The 17,768-nt window shown below is 43.9% G+C and overlaps 1 protein-coding gene across 1 annotated transcript; it reads left to right on the plus strand.

Moving 5' to 3' along the window:
* Positions 1-193: 193 nt before the first annotated feature.
* Positions 194-17,768, plus strand: mbd6 (methyl-CpG binding domain protein 6). Its single transcript, XM_042491512.1, has 13 exons — positions 194-392; positions 1,360-1,571; positions 2,487-2,626; positions 4,434-4,536; positions 4,936-5,107; positions 7,327-9,768; positions 10,756-11,774; positions 12,180-12,288; positions 12,440-12,585; positions 13,533-14,294; positions 14,512-14,564; positions 15,048-15,114; positions 16,034-17,768. The coding sequence occupies exons 3-13, from the start codon at positions 2,511-2,513 to the stop codon at positions 16,103-16,105; spliced, it is 5,061 nt and encodes a 1,686-aa protein (XP_042347446.1). The 5' UTR covers positions 194-392; positions 1,360-1,571; positions 2,487-2,510; the 3' UTR covers positions 16,106-17,768.

A 17,768-nucleotide genomic window follows, 5' to 3' on the forward strand; every position in this document is an offset into this window, starting at 1 on the left:
TAGACAGGTGCTCTTGAGTCCATTATTGTGAAGCGCAGACATGCATCCCGGGCCTGTTATTATTCTGTCATTATCATGTCCTCTATCAAGGAGCTCCGCACTGATGTCTGTCTGGAGCACTACAAAGGTCCCGTTGCATGTCGGGTACAATACTCCCCGAGCGTCGAGTGCGCATGCCCGACAGAAAACTCCATTATTTTTTTTTGCTCGAAATCTGTAAAAAAAAAAAAACAGTGGGAAACTGTGAATTTTGGATTACATGGATCGTTATGGTTGTCGGGATACATTTGAACGCTAAACGGTTTAGCAGAGCAGAAACCAAAGCAACGGCTGGATAATTGTGCACCGGGAGCGGGACATCCTTCAGTCTTGTTGGGACACTCCAGAATCAAGTAAATTTCAGTCAGTTAGCTCTGCTAGCCTAGCTGGTAGCGTTAGCCCCGAGATCCCAGGCGCAGTAAAATAAAGCGTTATTGCCCTTTGTTTTTATATCGGACTGGCAGACGTTGCATAGACGCTGAGAGCTGATTGATCGCGCGAACACGCAATTTGAAAGACGGGATTGTTTATTTCAGGGTTATTTATTCGGGTATCGACCGTTTTCAAAACATTCTCTGGCTAGTCCGTTAGCTAGCCTGCTAACTCTTGATTCTCCCGCGAGCCAGAAAAGCGAAGACTCCAAAACTTCGCCAACACAGAGAGCCTGACGCAGGGAGAGGTTGATAGGTCCTGCTAACATTAACGGTAGCTAACGGCTGTCAATAAGTAAGTGCAATATGGTGGTTATGTTCATAGCGGTTTTCTTGCGAAGCAGCATTATGTCTGGCTCGTTTCTTGTAACCGTGGCTAACACGCAAGAGTTTTGCATCGGAGTGTTTTGTGCGCCTGACAGCTGTCACGACAACATAGTACAAAGTAGGGTAGCTTGCTAGCTTAGCTGCTAGCTTAGCCGCTAGTCTGCCTTGCATCAGTCGTGTAGTTGGTGAGATATTGTTCCGTGGCTGCACACTGCAGACGTCTCGACTGAAGCTCAACTGCGAACGCCGTCCCGATTTTACTTCGAGCTCTTTTTACGCTGCTAGCTTGTTAGCTTGTATGTTTTAGCTGGAGAGGCAGCGGCTTATATTGTAGCTAAACATCCAGTACACCACGGGCCTATCCAAACACACCCTCCCACTTCAAAGTAGCCGCAGCTTGCTCTGAAGTTGTATTCTTTTTGAGACAGTAATGCATCCGATGTAATCATTTTTTTGAAGTATGCTTGAGTCACATCAACAGCAGGAAATGGTTTATCACATGGGTTGTTTGCAATGGTTCTCCCTGTTAGATTACATAATCCACCTCCACCTTTCTTTGCAGGCTCTCCATCTTCATCCGAGATCCCTATCTGATGTGAACAAATACATCTGTGGGAGTCAACTGTGGATCTGCTTCATAGCTGAGGGAAGTCCAGGTGTTTGGCCATTAAGTCAGGTTTTACTGGCAGTCTGTGTGCTTCTAACCCACCAGCATGTACATTGGACAGTGGATACCCTAGCCAACACAGATCGTGGCTTCTCAAAGATGACAAGGTATGCTCAATGTGCTCCCTCACTTTATTTTTTATGATTGTGCCATGACAGTACACACATTTTATTTAGTTGTGGCCACACCCAGTAATGATATGTTTACATCATATGTTGTTAAAATAAGCATTTTATGGAGACTTGAATTGTGAAAGCGCAGACATAACGAAAGCAAATGTTTGGCACTTTGCCATACCTTTCTGAGGACGTAAAAGACCACTGGAAAGTAAATTCCTAACTGTTTGAAATAGTGCAATACATTTAATTAGCAGCCCTTGTATGCATTTGTCATGATTTTGTTGAACCTGCGATGATGTCATCATGGTGTCAAGGTTACATTTTGTAATTGGTGTCGTGTAATCAAATGATGTGGTTGTCACATTTCTGTATGCGGGGTAGAAAACCGATATTCTGAAGACTTTGCTGCAGACACATTCGTTCATCCTTTTTTTGCATGCATGTGTTTACTTATTTAGTGACTCACAGTGAGGCACAACAAACTACACTGATGCATGCATCTTACTATAGTTGCATCATGTATACATGCAATTTTAAAAGAAGTTCAGCTTGGTTGAGAACCTTTATCTGTATTGGATCATAAAATAAATTTGACTCGAACAATTTAAGCCCTGTTTAAGTGTCACTCCAAAATTATATTGAAATATGATGCTGGTGACTATGAATTTAAAAATTACAAAAGTAAAATTCATTTTTGAATACTGCTGATGTTGTAAGATATCTTGAGCCCAAAACGTGTGAAATTAACGCATGAAAACATTGACCTCCATGACATTGACCTTTTGCAGACAGAACAGTGACTCCCAGGTGCAAAGAATATGTAGTGAACAAAAACTCGGGGTCTTAAAATTCATTTCATGATATTAAAGAAAAAATGTATTAAGACTTTGCTGCTTCTCCAAGGTGCTGGCAGGCCGCAGCTACAAAATGATGGGAGGCAGTGAGACTGTCAGTGGGGACAAGGATGGGGTCCACAACACTGCAATACACGTCCCCATCGGCTGGCAGAGAAGAGTGGAGGGCGGGCAGGTGATCTATGTCAGGTGGGTCGGTTCAGTTGAACAGAAAGCATTCGCAGACATAATTCTGATGTTTATTGAGACTGTGGCTTCTGTGGCTAGAAATTTCCAATAAGTTGCAGTGTTTTTTTTCTCCAAATAATATTTTGCTTGCCATATTTATCCTAGATTTGATTTGAATAAACTCTTTTCATTTGAACTGTGGTCTGCTCAGAATCAAAGTGTGTAAAATGTAAAAATCTGAAATTGCTTAGGACTCCTGATCACCAGAAGAATATTCTTTTTTAAAAGTCATTTCAAGCCAGTGAAAGGGAGAGAAGTTTGTTAAGATTTTAGCAGCAATGAGCTAGATAACATAACAACATAATAAAATGATAACAACAGCTTAGCCCTGTGTGGGCTAAAACCTACATTTGCAATTAGTTACATCACTAATGTTAACTTGCAAGGCAAGAAACTGTACTTTCTTTAAAAAGACACGAAGGCAGATGACAAGCAGACTGGGAGGTGATATAATCAGGCTATTTTTCTCCATTCACCACAAATATCTTGTGGGCTGTTCTGAATCTGCTCAGTGTTTAGTTGTTCAATTTTTCTTCTTGTACTTTATGTAAAAAGTCTTGGGTTGCATTACAGAATATGTCCTTGATTAGAATTAGAGAGCACTTTTCTATAATTCTTTTTTTTTTTTTTTTATTTACATATCTTATTTTTGAATTGTTTCAATCAGCTGTGGTAAAATGGGACTGCAGAGTTTCTTTAAAGCTGTGTTGGTTCAGTTCAGTTTGGTATGCATTTTTTGTGTTTTGATTTTGAAAAGTTGGGGATGGAACTGTTCCTTACCGTCCCCATTTTTCATCACCCCTCTGCTTGGGGTACACAGCACATAGATATGGTGCTAAAAGTTGGAGCTAGAATTTGCAGGTCAGTAGAAAATCAACACTCTACTCAGGGCTTAGCTGTGGTTGGTTTACCCACAGTTCATACCAGGACAAGCTTTTCATTCATTAATAAACTCTAACTATAAAATTAAAGGCTACTTGCAGCCTCTTACCAGAAGCTGTAGACTGAGGAAAAAAAAAGATTAACTGGGCCGACTGCCAGCAGTTTTTAAGGTTGAAGACTTACTTCTTATTTTACTCAATGCATGAGATGATGACGTGAATCCATCAACACACCGTAAAATTTAAATGTGACAATTTTGACCATTTCATTTGATCTTATTGTCTCCCTTAGATGACATACACTTTTAGTAATGAGTGGATCTTCAAAAAATGCATATTAATTGTGACTGGATTATGTGAACTTTTTAATTTTTAATCCTCTCTTAGAGAAAAAAATTTACAAACATTATTCCTGTGGCTGTGGGCAGCACTTAAACCCCTGCTCTTGCTTGATAAGAAGTGAATGCACAAACCCACTATTTTTAAATATCCAATTGTGAGAGAGTCTCACTGCAGCCTGCTCTTTTTTGCTCTAAAAATGTCGCACTGCAGCCCTGTTCTGTTGCCGATGAATGGGGTGCAGTCTTCAGTCTGTGTCACTGGTGAACAAGGAAATACAACAAGTGACATAACCCTGCCCACATGTAAGAGTAATGTCTGCGCTGGACGTGCCGCACAGATCTAGGGTCTAGGTACATGTTTGTAGGTGTTACTTTTGGTTTCGAAAGCTTTTGTTGGAAACATGGCTTAATACAGCTGAATTAAATAAAGCAATGTATAACATCTTTCACTTTGCATATGCAGCCCTGTGACGATTTGAAGTGCTTTTTTTTAAGTTTGCCTTGAGTTTGCTGCTGTTAAAGTTTGTTCCTTTCTTCTATCTGTAGTCCCAGTGGCACTGCCCTGTCTTCTCTGGACGAGGTCAAGACCTATCTGTTGACTGATGGCACCTGCAAATGTGGTCTTGAGTGTCCACTCATCATCCACAAGGTAAAGCAGGTCTATACGTTTTAAATTTGTTTGTGTTTCCTCGACTGAGGAGATCAGTATATTCTGTTTTTAAAGCCATGTGTCCTGATATTTCTGTAATGTAGAAAACAAGTCTGATTGATTGTGATCTTCAAGTAGCGTAGTACTTACTGGCAGCAGTGGAAGCTTTTCCTTTTTTTTATAAATTAGGGAAATGTAGGCATGTGACACCCCCCATGAATAAAATATCTTTGACTCACTTTTTAATTGAATTTTGCCCAACTGTGTGGAACCATGGCTAACCCTTTTCTTCATTAAAATGTGCGCACACATTGTCTGCGATAATCAATGATCTTTATGTGACTCTGCATTTTATGAGTGTAAAATACCCCTTTAACTGTCCTAAATGGTCTTCTGCAGGTTTTCAGCTTCACTGTGGGAGTGAAGGTGGAGCAGCACAGCCAGCCATTAGGCAAAGCAGAGCAGGATATGACCAAACTGTGTAACCACCGCAGGAAAGTGGTAGCCATGGCTGCTCTTTGTCGGAGTATGCAGGCCTCACAGCTGCCCTTTGCTAACCTTCATCATCCAGGTAAATTCGGAAACATTGAGGCACACTACTCTTCTACATGTGTACTATGAAACATTGTGAACAAATCATAAACAGATGTATCAAAATAGCTATTAAAATTATTTTCAACAGATTAACTAAACAGATGCTCATCAGCATCATGAAGGAAATGTTTGTTTTTTTGGTGTGGATGTAGTCTCTCTGCAAAGTGACTCTACTTTGTGTTTGTTAGAGTGTAACAAAATATGTAATTTTCCACCAAATCTTTTGATATTGGGGTTGAGTGTATGCATTGCGCAGTACTAACTAGGGTTGGGCAGATAGGCTATGCCATTTTCCGTCACTGATGGCTGTCAGTCAGCAACCGCTGATGCTTAAGTTGTGATTTAAAAGCCCTAGCTCACCCCTGTCTGTCATCCTTCCACACGCATGTTTCCGGTGACGCTGATAGCCTTCTCGCATGCTTAAAAAATAACATTTCTGATCTACCAGATGAAATGTACCTTGCCAGATCAGTGAGGTGGTACCTTTTTTAATTGTTTGTTGCTGCCATTGTGAAAATTTGCCAATGGTAACGTTGTGTTCCAGCTGCAGGCCAAAAAGTGACAAATCAGCATTCCAAGAAAGTTATTTATAACTTTTGATTAACTATTGTTGCATGCAACAATAGTCCACCTTCCACTCTTTCTCTCTCTATGTCACACTCTCTCTCTCAAACATACATACATGGAGAGCACCCCAGTGCTCTGTCCTTGTCTCAGTCCTGACAGTTGTGCTACTATAATGCATATAAGTTGGTAGTTGGCGGCTTGGGTTGGGTGGATGATTAATGGATATTTCTACACAGGGATTGCCCTCCCTCCCCTAACAATGATGTCATCGACCATCGCTATGTTTCTCAGTGGACATTGCCCAACCCTTGTATTAACCTCACGTCGAGAGCTGCAGTAAGACTATTGATTTCGCAGGACCAAACACAAATTTTCTCTAAGGTGGGAGCGCTATGCTAGTGTCATCATTTTGGTGGTATGAACTGGAAATTAAATTTTATCTGTGAAAGTATGAGAGACCGCTATTATTGGTCTTAATTACACACGTATATAAATTGTCCTCCAGTAAACCACATGCTTTCACAGTAATGCATCAGATGTTTCCGTTTAGTTTCTCCCTTGCTGTTCTTCATTTCCTTTCTCTTTCTCTCCCTGAAGTCTAACATTTTGCCATCTGGTTTGCGTCCGTTTGAATCGACATTAGTTATCAGAGAAACTGACATGATCCATATTATTTTTTTAGATATACTTTTATGAATTTTGCTTAATGTAGTAGGAACTGAAGGAGCTAAATTTGGTTTATTTCCCTGTGGGAAGGGCCACACAGATTTTCAATAGAAAGCATTTTGGATGGTGTCTGTGATAAGAATCACCACAGGAGTGGGTGGCAGTGGGACAGGGTATCTGTCAAAGCAGTCAGTGATGGTCGGAAATCCCGTGGGTACTGGTGAGTGTGGGAATGAAAAAATAAGTGTTGGTCAGTGCTGTAGTTGTCAGCCACACAGAAGTGAAACCACTGATAGTTTAATAATTGTAATGTACATCCACATCCATAAGTCCAAAGTCTTACAAAATCTCGCTACCATACTTCCATCATTATGAACATTTGGATCAGTCTCCATCTCTTTTTATTCTTTGCAACACTGCTTATATTTTGACAATATTTAAACTCCATTTTAATAATTTCATTGTTTTGTCCCATTACTTGCTCATGTGCATTCAGTTAACACAGATCCATCATGGTACATGTAAAGCATTATTGGAAAAAACACAGATTTTTGCATCACATAGATAGGTCAGGTCAGGTTCCTTTTATTTGTACCCATAGTTAGATTTAGTTTGCAGTATAAGGTGAAAGTACCCAATAGTGGTTGAGTCAAATAGCCACTGTCAGTCGACCTCTCGTATCAGCTTCTTCTACCCATGTTTGGTAGCGTTTCCAAGGTAGGGTGCTTAAGACTGAGCATGGGCTCAAGATTGCATACCAGTTACCTCAAGCATCAAAATCGAAAATCAAAAAGCTCCTCCTGACCACTCAGACTTTTAATTATCTGTAATCAGTTTATAGGCACTACGGAAAGTCTTTTATGTAAGCAAAGAAAGTGACTTCACCATAACCAATATTTAAGGGCTGTCATTTTGAAGTAACAGCAATTTAGTAAAAGTTGTTGTATGTGTGTCCACTTTCAGAGATGAGCAGTGGAGTGGACAACAGCCGCGATCCAAAGCGAGTACTCCTGGAGCGGGACGAAGAGGACCATGGCATTTACCATCCCAAACTCCATCCGGTCCCAACTCGACCCCACAGCAACCTCCACATGAACCCCTGTGCCAGTCCCAAGTCCTCCCACCACTTTATTTACCCTTACAATGGTTCCTCGCCTGTCCTCCACACAGGCACAAACTCTCACCATCCCCTAGACACTTTGAGAAGGCTTCATCATCCTCCTCCTATTCCCGCCTCCTCCAGCTGCTCCACCACCTCCTCATTCCCAGCGTACAGCACTGCCCAGAGGTCACCCCACACCCCAACACCTCAAGGTCGTAGAACACCCAAAACCCCGGAGACTCCGGGTTCCCCTCGGCTAGGGCCCCTATCTTCACCTCCTCCCTCTTCCCCTATGGCCATGGGTGGAGGAGGAAGAGGGGCACTGACTCACACTCATCATTCTCATGGTGTCATAGTGGGAGGCCCCCCGGTCTCTCCGTCTCCCTCCCTCTCTCCCTCTGTCCATAACATGAACTGTGTGTCTCCTCACCAGCGGTCCCGCCACCCTTCAGCCTCTCCTTCCCCTCTCTCTGATCAGGGAGGAGGCTCAACAGCAGCAGGAGGAGGAGGAGGACTAATGGGAAGTAACTTGCCTCAGAGGAGGAAATCCACCTCTTCCTCTCCACACTCGCCTCTCCCTGGTGGCTCCCCAAACCCCAGCCCCCACTTCCCCAAGTACAAGCTGGAAGAGATCTTGGAGCAGTTTAAGAACTCAGGCAACAGCAGCACTAATAACCACCACCTCCTAATCCCTTCTAACCCCTCCTTACTGACCAACCAAAGCAGTAGCAACCCTAATGCCCTCTCCTCGAAACCCTCAAAGAGCACAGTGAGTCCGATTCCCAGCGCAGGACAACCAGGTTTTGGCTTGAACGCCACAGGGACTTCTGGTTTACCTCTGGGGCCATTTCTGAACCACCACCACAGCCATCAGGGTAAGCTGCCACACCCGGCATCTTTCCCTGCAAGTAGCCTGCTCTCTGCAGCTGCCAAGGCTCAGCTGGCGAACCAGATAACCCAGGGCCAGAGCTCAAAGGTGGCCAGCAACCCGGTGAGCTTGCCTTCTTCTCTTGAGGTTTTGAAAGAGGCACAGCAGCAACAGTCATCAAAGGTAACAAACAGCACTTTACATAACAGCCACCCTCCCTCCTCCAATGCTTCTACTAGGCCTCCCCATCCTTCCCTTGCAGCAGCCTCTTCCGTCCTCTTTCCTCCATCCCACTCTCTGGCCCAGTCCTTGGCCTCCTCCTTGCCCCACCTGCCTTCCACAGCAGAACGCAATGCGTCGCACAGGAAGAGACAACGACGGTCTCCCACAGTGCTCAGCATGCTAAGAGACACCCAGCAGCTGGCTAATGGGCCGAGGAAGACCCCACCAGGAGACGCTGCTTCTGCTACAGTCATCAACCTATCCTCCTCCTCCTCTTCCTTCCCCTCCTCTTCACACTCCTCCTCTACCTCAGCTGTGCAGAACCAGAATGCTGTCATGTTAGAAAACCATCATCATTTCCTCCCCGGGCAGACGCAAAGGCTCCCTGCTCCCCGACACCATTCCAGGCCTCCTCGACAAACCGAGGCTCTGGATTTCACTACAGGCCTGACACCTACACCTCTTGGCTTGGATCCTCCAACCCAGCCTCTGTCTGCCCTGTTGCACCTGCTCAGTGTGCAGAACGCGCAGGCCACAGCCTCAGCATCGAACTCTGCTCCTGCTCAGCTAGGATCTGTGTCTATTGAAGGAGGTGGACACACTAATAAACAGAGCCCCAGGCGCTCACCCTCTTCTCCCGCCCCTCATTCTAACGTCAGGCCCCCACAGACTCGCTCACCTTGCCGAACTAGTAACACTAACCCCCTACCGTCTGTGCTACAGCCGCTATCTCCTCCCCCTACGTCCCCTCAGTTCAGATCGGTGCAGTCTCCATCGTGTCCACAGTCCATTAAATCAAGTCCTCTACAGAGACATTCTCCTTGTTCTACAGTGCTGCCCAACTCTAATTTAGCTTTACACAACAGCGGCAGCCCATCTCGTCAAATGTTCCCGACTTCTTCAGACAAGCATCAACCAACTGAGAATCACATTTCTGAAATAGACTCTGTTTCCCAGGCACCATTGCAGGAAGACTCATCACAGAGCACTTTGGCAACAGAGATTGGTAGTAACAGCATATCTACGTCAGTGGACCTGAGTCATTCTCAAGGCAGTGTTTCTGTGGCGATATCCAGCTCCCCAAAGCCTCTTGATCTGAGCAACCATGTTCTGGCCCTTCTCGCAGCATCTTCCACTGTACCCCAGGGGGAGGGCAGCTCCTCCGATCATACCACTGATGTTGTGACGTCTTCCCAAGGAAATCCCACTGCAGGTAAAGATAATTATCAGTCTGAAGTGTGTTTTTAGTCTTGAACAAATGACCGTGACTTTTAATTACATTTTGAAGTGATATGGTTAGTTGAGCTTTGCAATATACTGAAAATGTACTCATATAGACAACAAGATACTCTCACTAATTTTGCGTATTTGAGTCTGATGAAATATAAATTATGTGTGCGGTCAGGAGTTTTTCCTTTAAATCAGGTTTTTTGGATGACTACAAGGATGGCTCAGGAAAAGGGTACAAATGTTTTCTCATGAAGTGTTTTTGGACCAGAGATCGAACTTTTCATAGTTCTAAGAACCCCCCAATTTGTTGTCTTCGCACCACAAGAACAAGGAATGATTGTAGTTGTAGGCCAATCACCATACATAAGTGTGTGGTGATTGGTCCAAATGTAAGCATATGTTGATTGGTCGAATGCAGCTAATGCAGCACTGGCAACTGACATTTTTTTAGAAACCTGTTAGTTGTGTGAACAACAGAAAACACAAAAGCCAAACAACAGCTCATAAAAAAAGGAAGAAAACATGGCCCACAGTGAAATTCAGGATTCACTGATTATATTTGTATATGACAGTGGACGTATTACACAATTTTGACTACAACAGCAGGCTTGTTTACAGTATGTCACTTCAGCTTTCCTATTGGCAGTGCGAATATATAACCAGAAATTATTTTTTTTAAAACATACCTAGTTCTCAGGGAAATTACCGTGTGCAGTTCTTATCAGGGAGTCCAAAAATGCCATAGGTGTGCCTTTTGTGAGCGTAGTGCTGAAGCAATGGAAGTGCATGTTGATTGATACATTACTGTTTGCTTAAGTAATGCTATTTTGTAGCTGTAACGAGTCAGCCACCAGTTTAATCCTGTTTTAAACACTGCAAACTGCCCAGCTCAAGACCCCTTGTATAAAATTTGTTTACTGATTGATAAGTCATCCCAAACATATGTTAATGATTCATGTCTCTCCCACAGGGCCGGAGGAGCCAAGATGTGTGGATCCAAAGGTCTCCATAGTGACCAAACCTCAAGCAGCCACCAGCCCGGGTCCCACGATCTCCTCTCGTCTTGGGGATAATCACAGTCCTCCCGCCCCTTCAGCTGTGGGCGACTCAACCTCTCCCTTACCTCTGGCAGAGGCCTTCCCCTTCATGAACCAGGAGCAGCTGCTTCAGCTGCTGTCATCCACAGGAGGTCTACCGTCCCTTCTGGACCCCACAGTCCTGGCTTCACTGCCCCTAGGGGGGCTGTGGTTGGGAGGGCAGCAAGCACAGATACCCCCTGCCAATTCTACACCGCAACCACCACAGACTGTTGCAGAGCAGCAGCAGTCGGAGCAGCAACAGTTACTGATACAACAGCAAGAGACACCGCAGCAAAGCCAGGATCAACAACAGAAGCAACAACAAATAAACACCAATCCTCTGTTTCCGTTGTTGCCCTTGTTGAGTGGTGCCCAAGGGGAGCTGCCTCTGAACCTTTTGGGCCTGCTAAACCCGCTCCCACCCCCTGCCTCAACCCCTAACCCGGGACAGGACACTGATTTAGGGCTAACTGAAAAACCTAGCCTGCAGGCTCTGCTTATGGCGTCCTTGTTGCTCGGGCAACAGCAGACGCCTTTGTTACCTCTATCTGGGCTGGGTCAGTTGAGCCAGGTCAGCTTGGAAGTCCCTCTCCAGCAGCCACAGCAGATCTCCACCACATTAGAGGGCCTCACCTTGGATAAAACCTCTGGCCTCCTGGATCCATCGACCCTATCAGGCCCGGGGCTCTTGGAGGTCGCCCAGGGCCTTCTCCCCATTCCCCCAGGAGCTGAGGGCTCTATCCAAGCCCTGCAGTCTCTGCTCCTTCCTGCCGCTCTTCCTCCTCCCCACGCAGCCTTCCTGCCCCTCAGCCCTGCCTTGCTCACTGCTGCCCTGAGCTCTGCCGAGCTCCACCCGCCTCCCCACACCCAATTAGCTCCTGCACAGCAAACCCAACATAACCAACCTCAGGTAGGCTTCCCTTTCTCCTATAGCTGTTTCCTCTGAGCTCTGTCTAGTTCCCCTTGAAAAACCCATGAGCTCATTTCCCTAACTGCTCTGTTGTTTTCCCCTGCACTAGTTGCTTATATTCCTCAAAGTCTTACCAACTGTTTACTTTACAGCTAAAATACATTTTTCTTAAATAAGTCAAATGAAGCCCTCCTCAGACTGCATGGTTTGCTTGGGTTGGTTATAGTCTGTCTATCTTCAGGAGCAAATGCACATGTTTTTGGGAATATATTTAATTTTAAAGTAAAAAAATGTCTTAGTCTTGACTGTGTATTCATCTAACCCAGTTTCTACCTTTTTGTGTTATTAGTTTGCCTGAAACTAATTAAACTCCTCCTTTGTCCTCTACTGTACTCTACTCTCCAGGTACCTACTGATGCTGGTGTTGACACCCTCATCCCCCTTCCTCTCCAAGGCAAGGACAACCCCATCCTTCAACAGTTACTGCCCACTTTGCTTAACTCTGCTGTATTAGGTGAGTTGGTGCCAACCCTTTAAAAAACGTCTTTCTAAACATTGAATTTGGTATATTTGGAGGAGTGCTTTCGTTAAAACTTGAACCATTTACAGGCATTCTGTAGCAGTAAGCCATTATATAAGTGCCTTTGTGAAATATGTCTTTGTAGGAGATCTTTCTGGCATCACAGGCCTCAATAACATGTTGGGAATTGGAGCAGGTTCCATTCTCCTACCCCCAGTCCAGACCTCGGCATTGGGCATGCCTCTGCTGCAGGGTCCTGATGGAGCTATCAACCTGCTCAACAACATACAGGTTGGTGACTGGCATGGAGCTTAGTGGATAACACACAGGCAGCAGCTTCTGTTGGTTGGTTTCACAGTTGTGTTTTTTGTGCTGTTTGCAAGCTGGTGTTTATACTCAGCCAAAGAATATTTGTTAGAGGAGAACCTCCACGCTATAGCCTCATTTCCACTGCACAAAAACATGCTAACAACCACTAAAATCTGGCTTTTTAATGCAATGAGAATGTGTACAATCGACAGTCACACTTGAGTCAAATGAGCCTGCAGTAGTCATGGGTATTTATTGCCTCCGGCTCAGATCGGCACTGATGGAAAAACACAACACCCGGGTAAACACACTAATTTCAGCTCCTGAACTGGTGAGATTCAATGATGCATTGCCACCAATTCTAACTAGCTCTACACCTGAGCAGTGCTAAAACATGGATACAAAATAGCATACACCGAGTTTGAAAGAGAGACTATGTAAGAGAAATATAAATAGAAGAAACCACAGTAAAGTTTTCACAGACCTCTGTCCATGCTGTCTACACACACACACACACACACACACACACACACACACACACACCACACACACACACACACACACACCACTTTTTGCCGCACTGGCAGTGGGAAAGCAGTTTATAGCCTATGTTTAGCAGGTTCGCCCATATTTGAAAAATCTATTTGCACAGGTTAATTTTAGTGGAAAAGGGGTATATAACAGCACTGTGCAACTGTGTAGGTTGAAAAACTCCAGGCGGAGTGACAGGGTGAGTCGCATTCTCCCAGTTAAACTTTATTAATATAGTATCTACACAGTGACAGGAAGGATCATTTTACCTAACAGTTATTAACGAGTTTATTGAGTGACTCAAGCCAGTGTCAGTGGGAGCAGCACCGAAACGCAAACATGTGAGCGCCCCTGACTGTTACTAATAGCCTCGACGGTTTTCTTTTTTTCTCCTCCAGCTAAATCTTGCACCACCCTCAGAAGGAGAGAAGCCAATGTCACTGCAGGAAACACAGAGCCCTGCCCCACAGGAAGACATTCCAGCCAGTCAGATGGCTCCCGAAATGGTTTCCAGTCCTGTTCCAGCTCCAGCCCCTGCTCAAGAACACACCCCACCCCCACAGCGAGTATCTGAGGGCAGGTCTGTTATCGATCCTTACACCTCTTTCATGGACACGATTTATACCTCCTTCCTTCAAGTCAGTGCTAAAGAACAGGAAGACAGGGCCCACATGGGGCCATCTGACCCCACTTCACCCTTCTGTGCCTTACCGCCGGTTTCTTTCCCTGTGGAGCACCATACCCCATCCACTTCTGTCCCAACTCTGCCCCAGGCAAGTGCCCCAGTCTCCCTCAGCCCACGTCGGGCGTGTTCCCTCCGTAACCCAGACTTATCCCGACTCAGCCTGGAAGCAGCAGCCCATTCCCCAGCCCAGGGGACACCCAAACCCACTGAGGACGGGTCCACGTCACCCTTACAAAGGAAGCCGGTCATGGTAGAGGGACATACCCACCCTGAGCCTCCTCTGCCACCCATATACTTGGAGGAGGCTAAGACAGACTGCACTGGGCCTGCTGCGGCTGTGTGTCCCTATGTGGAAGCAGGGGTGGACAGGCAGGGGCATCTTCCCCATGCGGGGTACCTCAGTCCCAGGGATGGATGCAGTGGACGGCCCAATGAAGAGACTGCTGGGACATTACTGCACAACGAACAGGGAAGGGTGAGTACGTCGGTCTCCTGGTTCTTACTCAGAGACTTATGTTATATCATGAAGTGGGGCTGTGTAATCACCCTGCTCAGACACCAGTTTAGTTTTTTTGTATGGCTCACAGACTGTAAAGAGGAGGAATGTAGCATCATGACTGACTTGTATGGCTTCATATTTACGCCACTGATGCCTGTAGATGATTTCATCTTGATTTTACTGTTGTCCCAAGGATCAAACGGGAGCAGCGGGTGGAGCCAGAAGAGGAAGGAAAAGAAAACAAACGTAAGCTGTCTTCTTAACGGTCCATTTCTCTGACTTACTGTTGACAGGATATCGCCTAGATTAGGAATAGTCATCTTACTTTGCTTGGGGGCCACTTTTGTAAAAAGACAGGAGGTTTTAAGACATTTTAAGGATTTTAAGGATTTCAGGACATTTCTAGGATTTTAGGATGTTTCTAGGATTCTGAGACTGGACTGGGCAACAAAATAAATATCGAATATTATGATAAACAAGCTCTATGTTGATGCTGTTTTATGCATTCTGACATCATATTTTACTAAAAGTACAAAACAACAAACAATTGTCAGTGTGAATCACTTTATTTTTGTTGTGAATTAGAAAATGGTTACGGCCCGGGGGTCTTAAGTTAAGTATCACTGGCTACAACACATTTTTCTGATGTTTCAGAACATTTGTCCTGTCAGGTGTATTGATCATATCATACTGTACTGAGTATTAATGTGCTCTTACCTTGTATGTCAGGCTACAGAATGTGTTGGAAGACTTCAGAGACATGGATGCCACAGCACTAGAAGAAACCAAGGCTACGGTAAGACCCCGCTCCCCCTCACTGACTCACAGATCTGCTGGTTTAATCATCAGCAGCGCAGGCTGTTAATTATCTCTCACTAGCGTTACTGAACAGTTTTGAGTCAAATTCCAAGCCACCTCTTGTACTTAAAGGTGCAGCCTGTTTGACCTTTCAGTTGTTGCTCATGAATATGCTCTGTTACTTTCTAACAAATTGGAATCTCACATTTGGTTCACATTTATGGTTTTGAGTGAAATGTCTTGACAACTATTTAATGGATTGTCATGAAATTTGGTACAGACGTCACGTTCCCCATTAGTAAAAAATAATAATAAGTAAAAATTATTGGACGTTTATAGGACAGGTCATTGAATTAGTAACTATTTGAAAAATGTGCAAATTGACAGGATTTCTTTCAAAAATGGGAAGAAGTCATTGAGCAACCTATAAAAGGAAATTGCCCCCAAATTAGCAAGAAGTCTTCATGTCTGAAGAAGGGTTTGGGCACGAAAACGTCACACGTGAAGGTAATAAATGTTCATGGGAGCATCATCTAGTGTGTGAAACACTAATTCTGTTTTTCTCAGGTTTTTTTTATTTCAGTTCTTAATGTCATCACTGGATACCACTAAATCCTGCACACTGGACCTTAATCAATTTAAAAAGCAGGGTGTTTGCAAAAAGCTGCTAAAGCAAATACTGGATCTATGCAAGCTCACGGGGCATCATTCAGTTTCTTCCGCTGAACTCTTACGACTGTGTGAAGTTTGAAATCCAAATGCTACACGTGAGGGTTTTGTCAGTGAGAAAGCTTTTTGCTCCACGCTGGGGATGATTGTGCAGTTCTGACTGCAGAAGTGAACGTCATTCCACCACTTGGGGGTTTGAAGGAGATAAGGCTGATGTGACTGTAATTTCTCTCTCTGTCCTGCTCCAGTCAGCACTGCTGAAGCCTGAGAGGTCAGTCCGCGGCAGGAGGCGACGAGGCACCAGGTCTCAGAGGCAGTGACTGGTGAAGTCGGAGCTGCGAGTCAGAGCTGTTGACCAATCAAAGGTGGCCAGACGCCTCTCTTTCCCCTCTCCATCTCTCCGCCATCTTCACCACTGTGTAGACCTTTCTTTTTTTTTTAATTCAACTGCACTAATATTATGCCGTTGTCATATCAACCATTGTAATGACAACCACTATGAAAAAACACATAGGAGAGAGATCTTGTTTGAAAAGTTAATTTATAAAAGGTGAAAAAAAAGTGGATACTTTAGGTCTAATTCACAAAATAACATGATCCAAGATCTGTTAATTAGGGTTGGTGTTAGAAATATATCAATGAGAAAACACAAAAACAAGTACTGTTTTCTTCTCATCAGTGTATAACTGTGAGTCAGGATAAAGCCCAACTACTTGAACGATGCTCTCTGTTGTAAGCGTGTCTGTACATGTGTGGATGTGTGTGTCTTTTTATGTGTCTGAGTGTGTGTTGGACAACAGTGCTATTGCTGAGCCCCTCACTGTCCGACCATTAGTGGAATTTATTTTCATTCTAGTAAACGAGACCCTGTCCGTCTGTGTGTAGTCGTTTCTTCGATAAAGGTTTTTTTTTTTTCTGCAAAGACACGCAGTGGTTGTATTTCGAATAAGTGTTTCAAAAGGTTTTTCAGAAGGTCCTGGAAGAGAATATAAGAAGGAACAAGACTTGAGTTGTTTTCTTTCACAGTATAGAATATCTTTTATATGGGACAAGCCAAGGAAATGATGTTCACTGTATCAGGTTTCATGAATCGGTTTACATTAGCCAGTGGTCACACAGAAAATATCATGATGTGTCCGATGAGATGTTCTTTAATGGTTTGTACGTCACTAATAATTTTATGAACTGAGAAAACATTAATTTAAAAAATGAAGTTCTTTGTACAAGTCTTTGAATAATGTCATCAGGATACTGACGGTTCAGGAGAATTCATCTTACTGCAACCAGTTTTCGACGTTTGCAAGCAAAGCATCATTTGTCACATTTGTTATTACATTTCATATGCTGTCATTTGTCGCTGTGAAGAGTTAATTGTAGCTGTGGAGTGATGGAGACTATCTGTTGACCCAACACCCACCCAAACGGTCACCCCTCATCCACGAGATAAAAGTCTGGAAAAGGTATTCAATTTTGAAACGTTGCATTTGCAGGAATCCAAGTATGGTATGTCCTTTGATTGGTTGAATGAATGGCTGGAAAATGTAAACACAGGGAGCGATAACGTCTTAACGTGGATCTGTTTAGCCTGTGTGTCACTGTGGATTTGGAGTAATATCTTCCCTCTGTCTCCTCATATCACTGTTTGAGCTCTCCTTCACACACTGCCCTGCCCCAAGAGTACTGGCATCTCTTGCTGTATTTAAAAAACAAAAAAGAATAAAGAGAAGTGAAAAAGAAAGCAGAATATGCAATTTCTACACTTGGAGATTTGTACATATGTACAGTTAATGTGTTTTATTTTGATTTTATATTGTTAGAGAAAGAGACAAGAGAGACAAAACAATGAATTGTGAATTTTTCTGGGAATTGTAATTAAGTATTTTTCTCATTCTACCCCTTGCTTTCAATACTTATGTTTAAAAAGACGATTAAATTGTGGACTGTAGCTTTCTTTTTTATATGGGAGTCTTTTTTATTTAATAT

Source organism: Plectropomus leopardus, chromosome 8, assembly GCF_008729295.1.
Source record: "Plectropomus leopardus isolate mb chromosome 8, YSFRI_Pleo_2.0, whole genome shotgun sequence".
NCBI lineage: Eukaryota > Metazoa > Chordata > Actinopteri > Perciformes > Serranidae > Plectropomus > Plectropomus leopardus.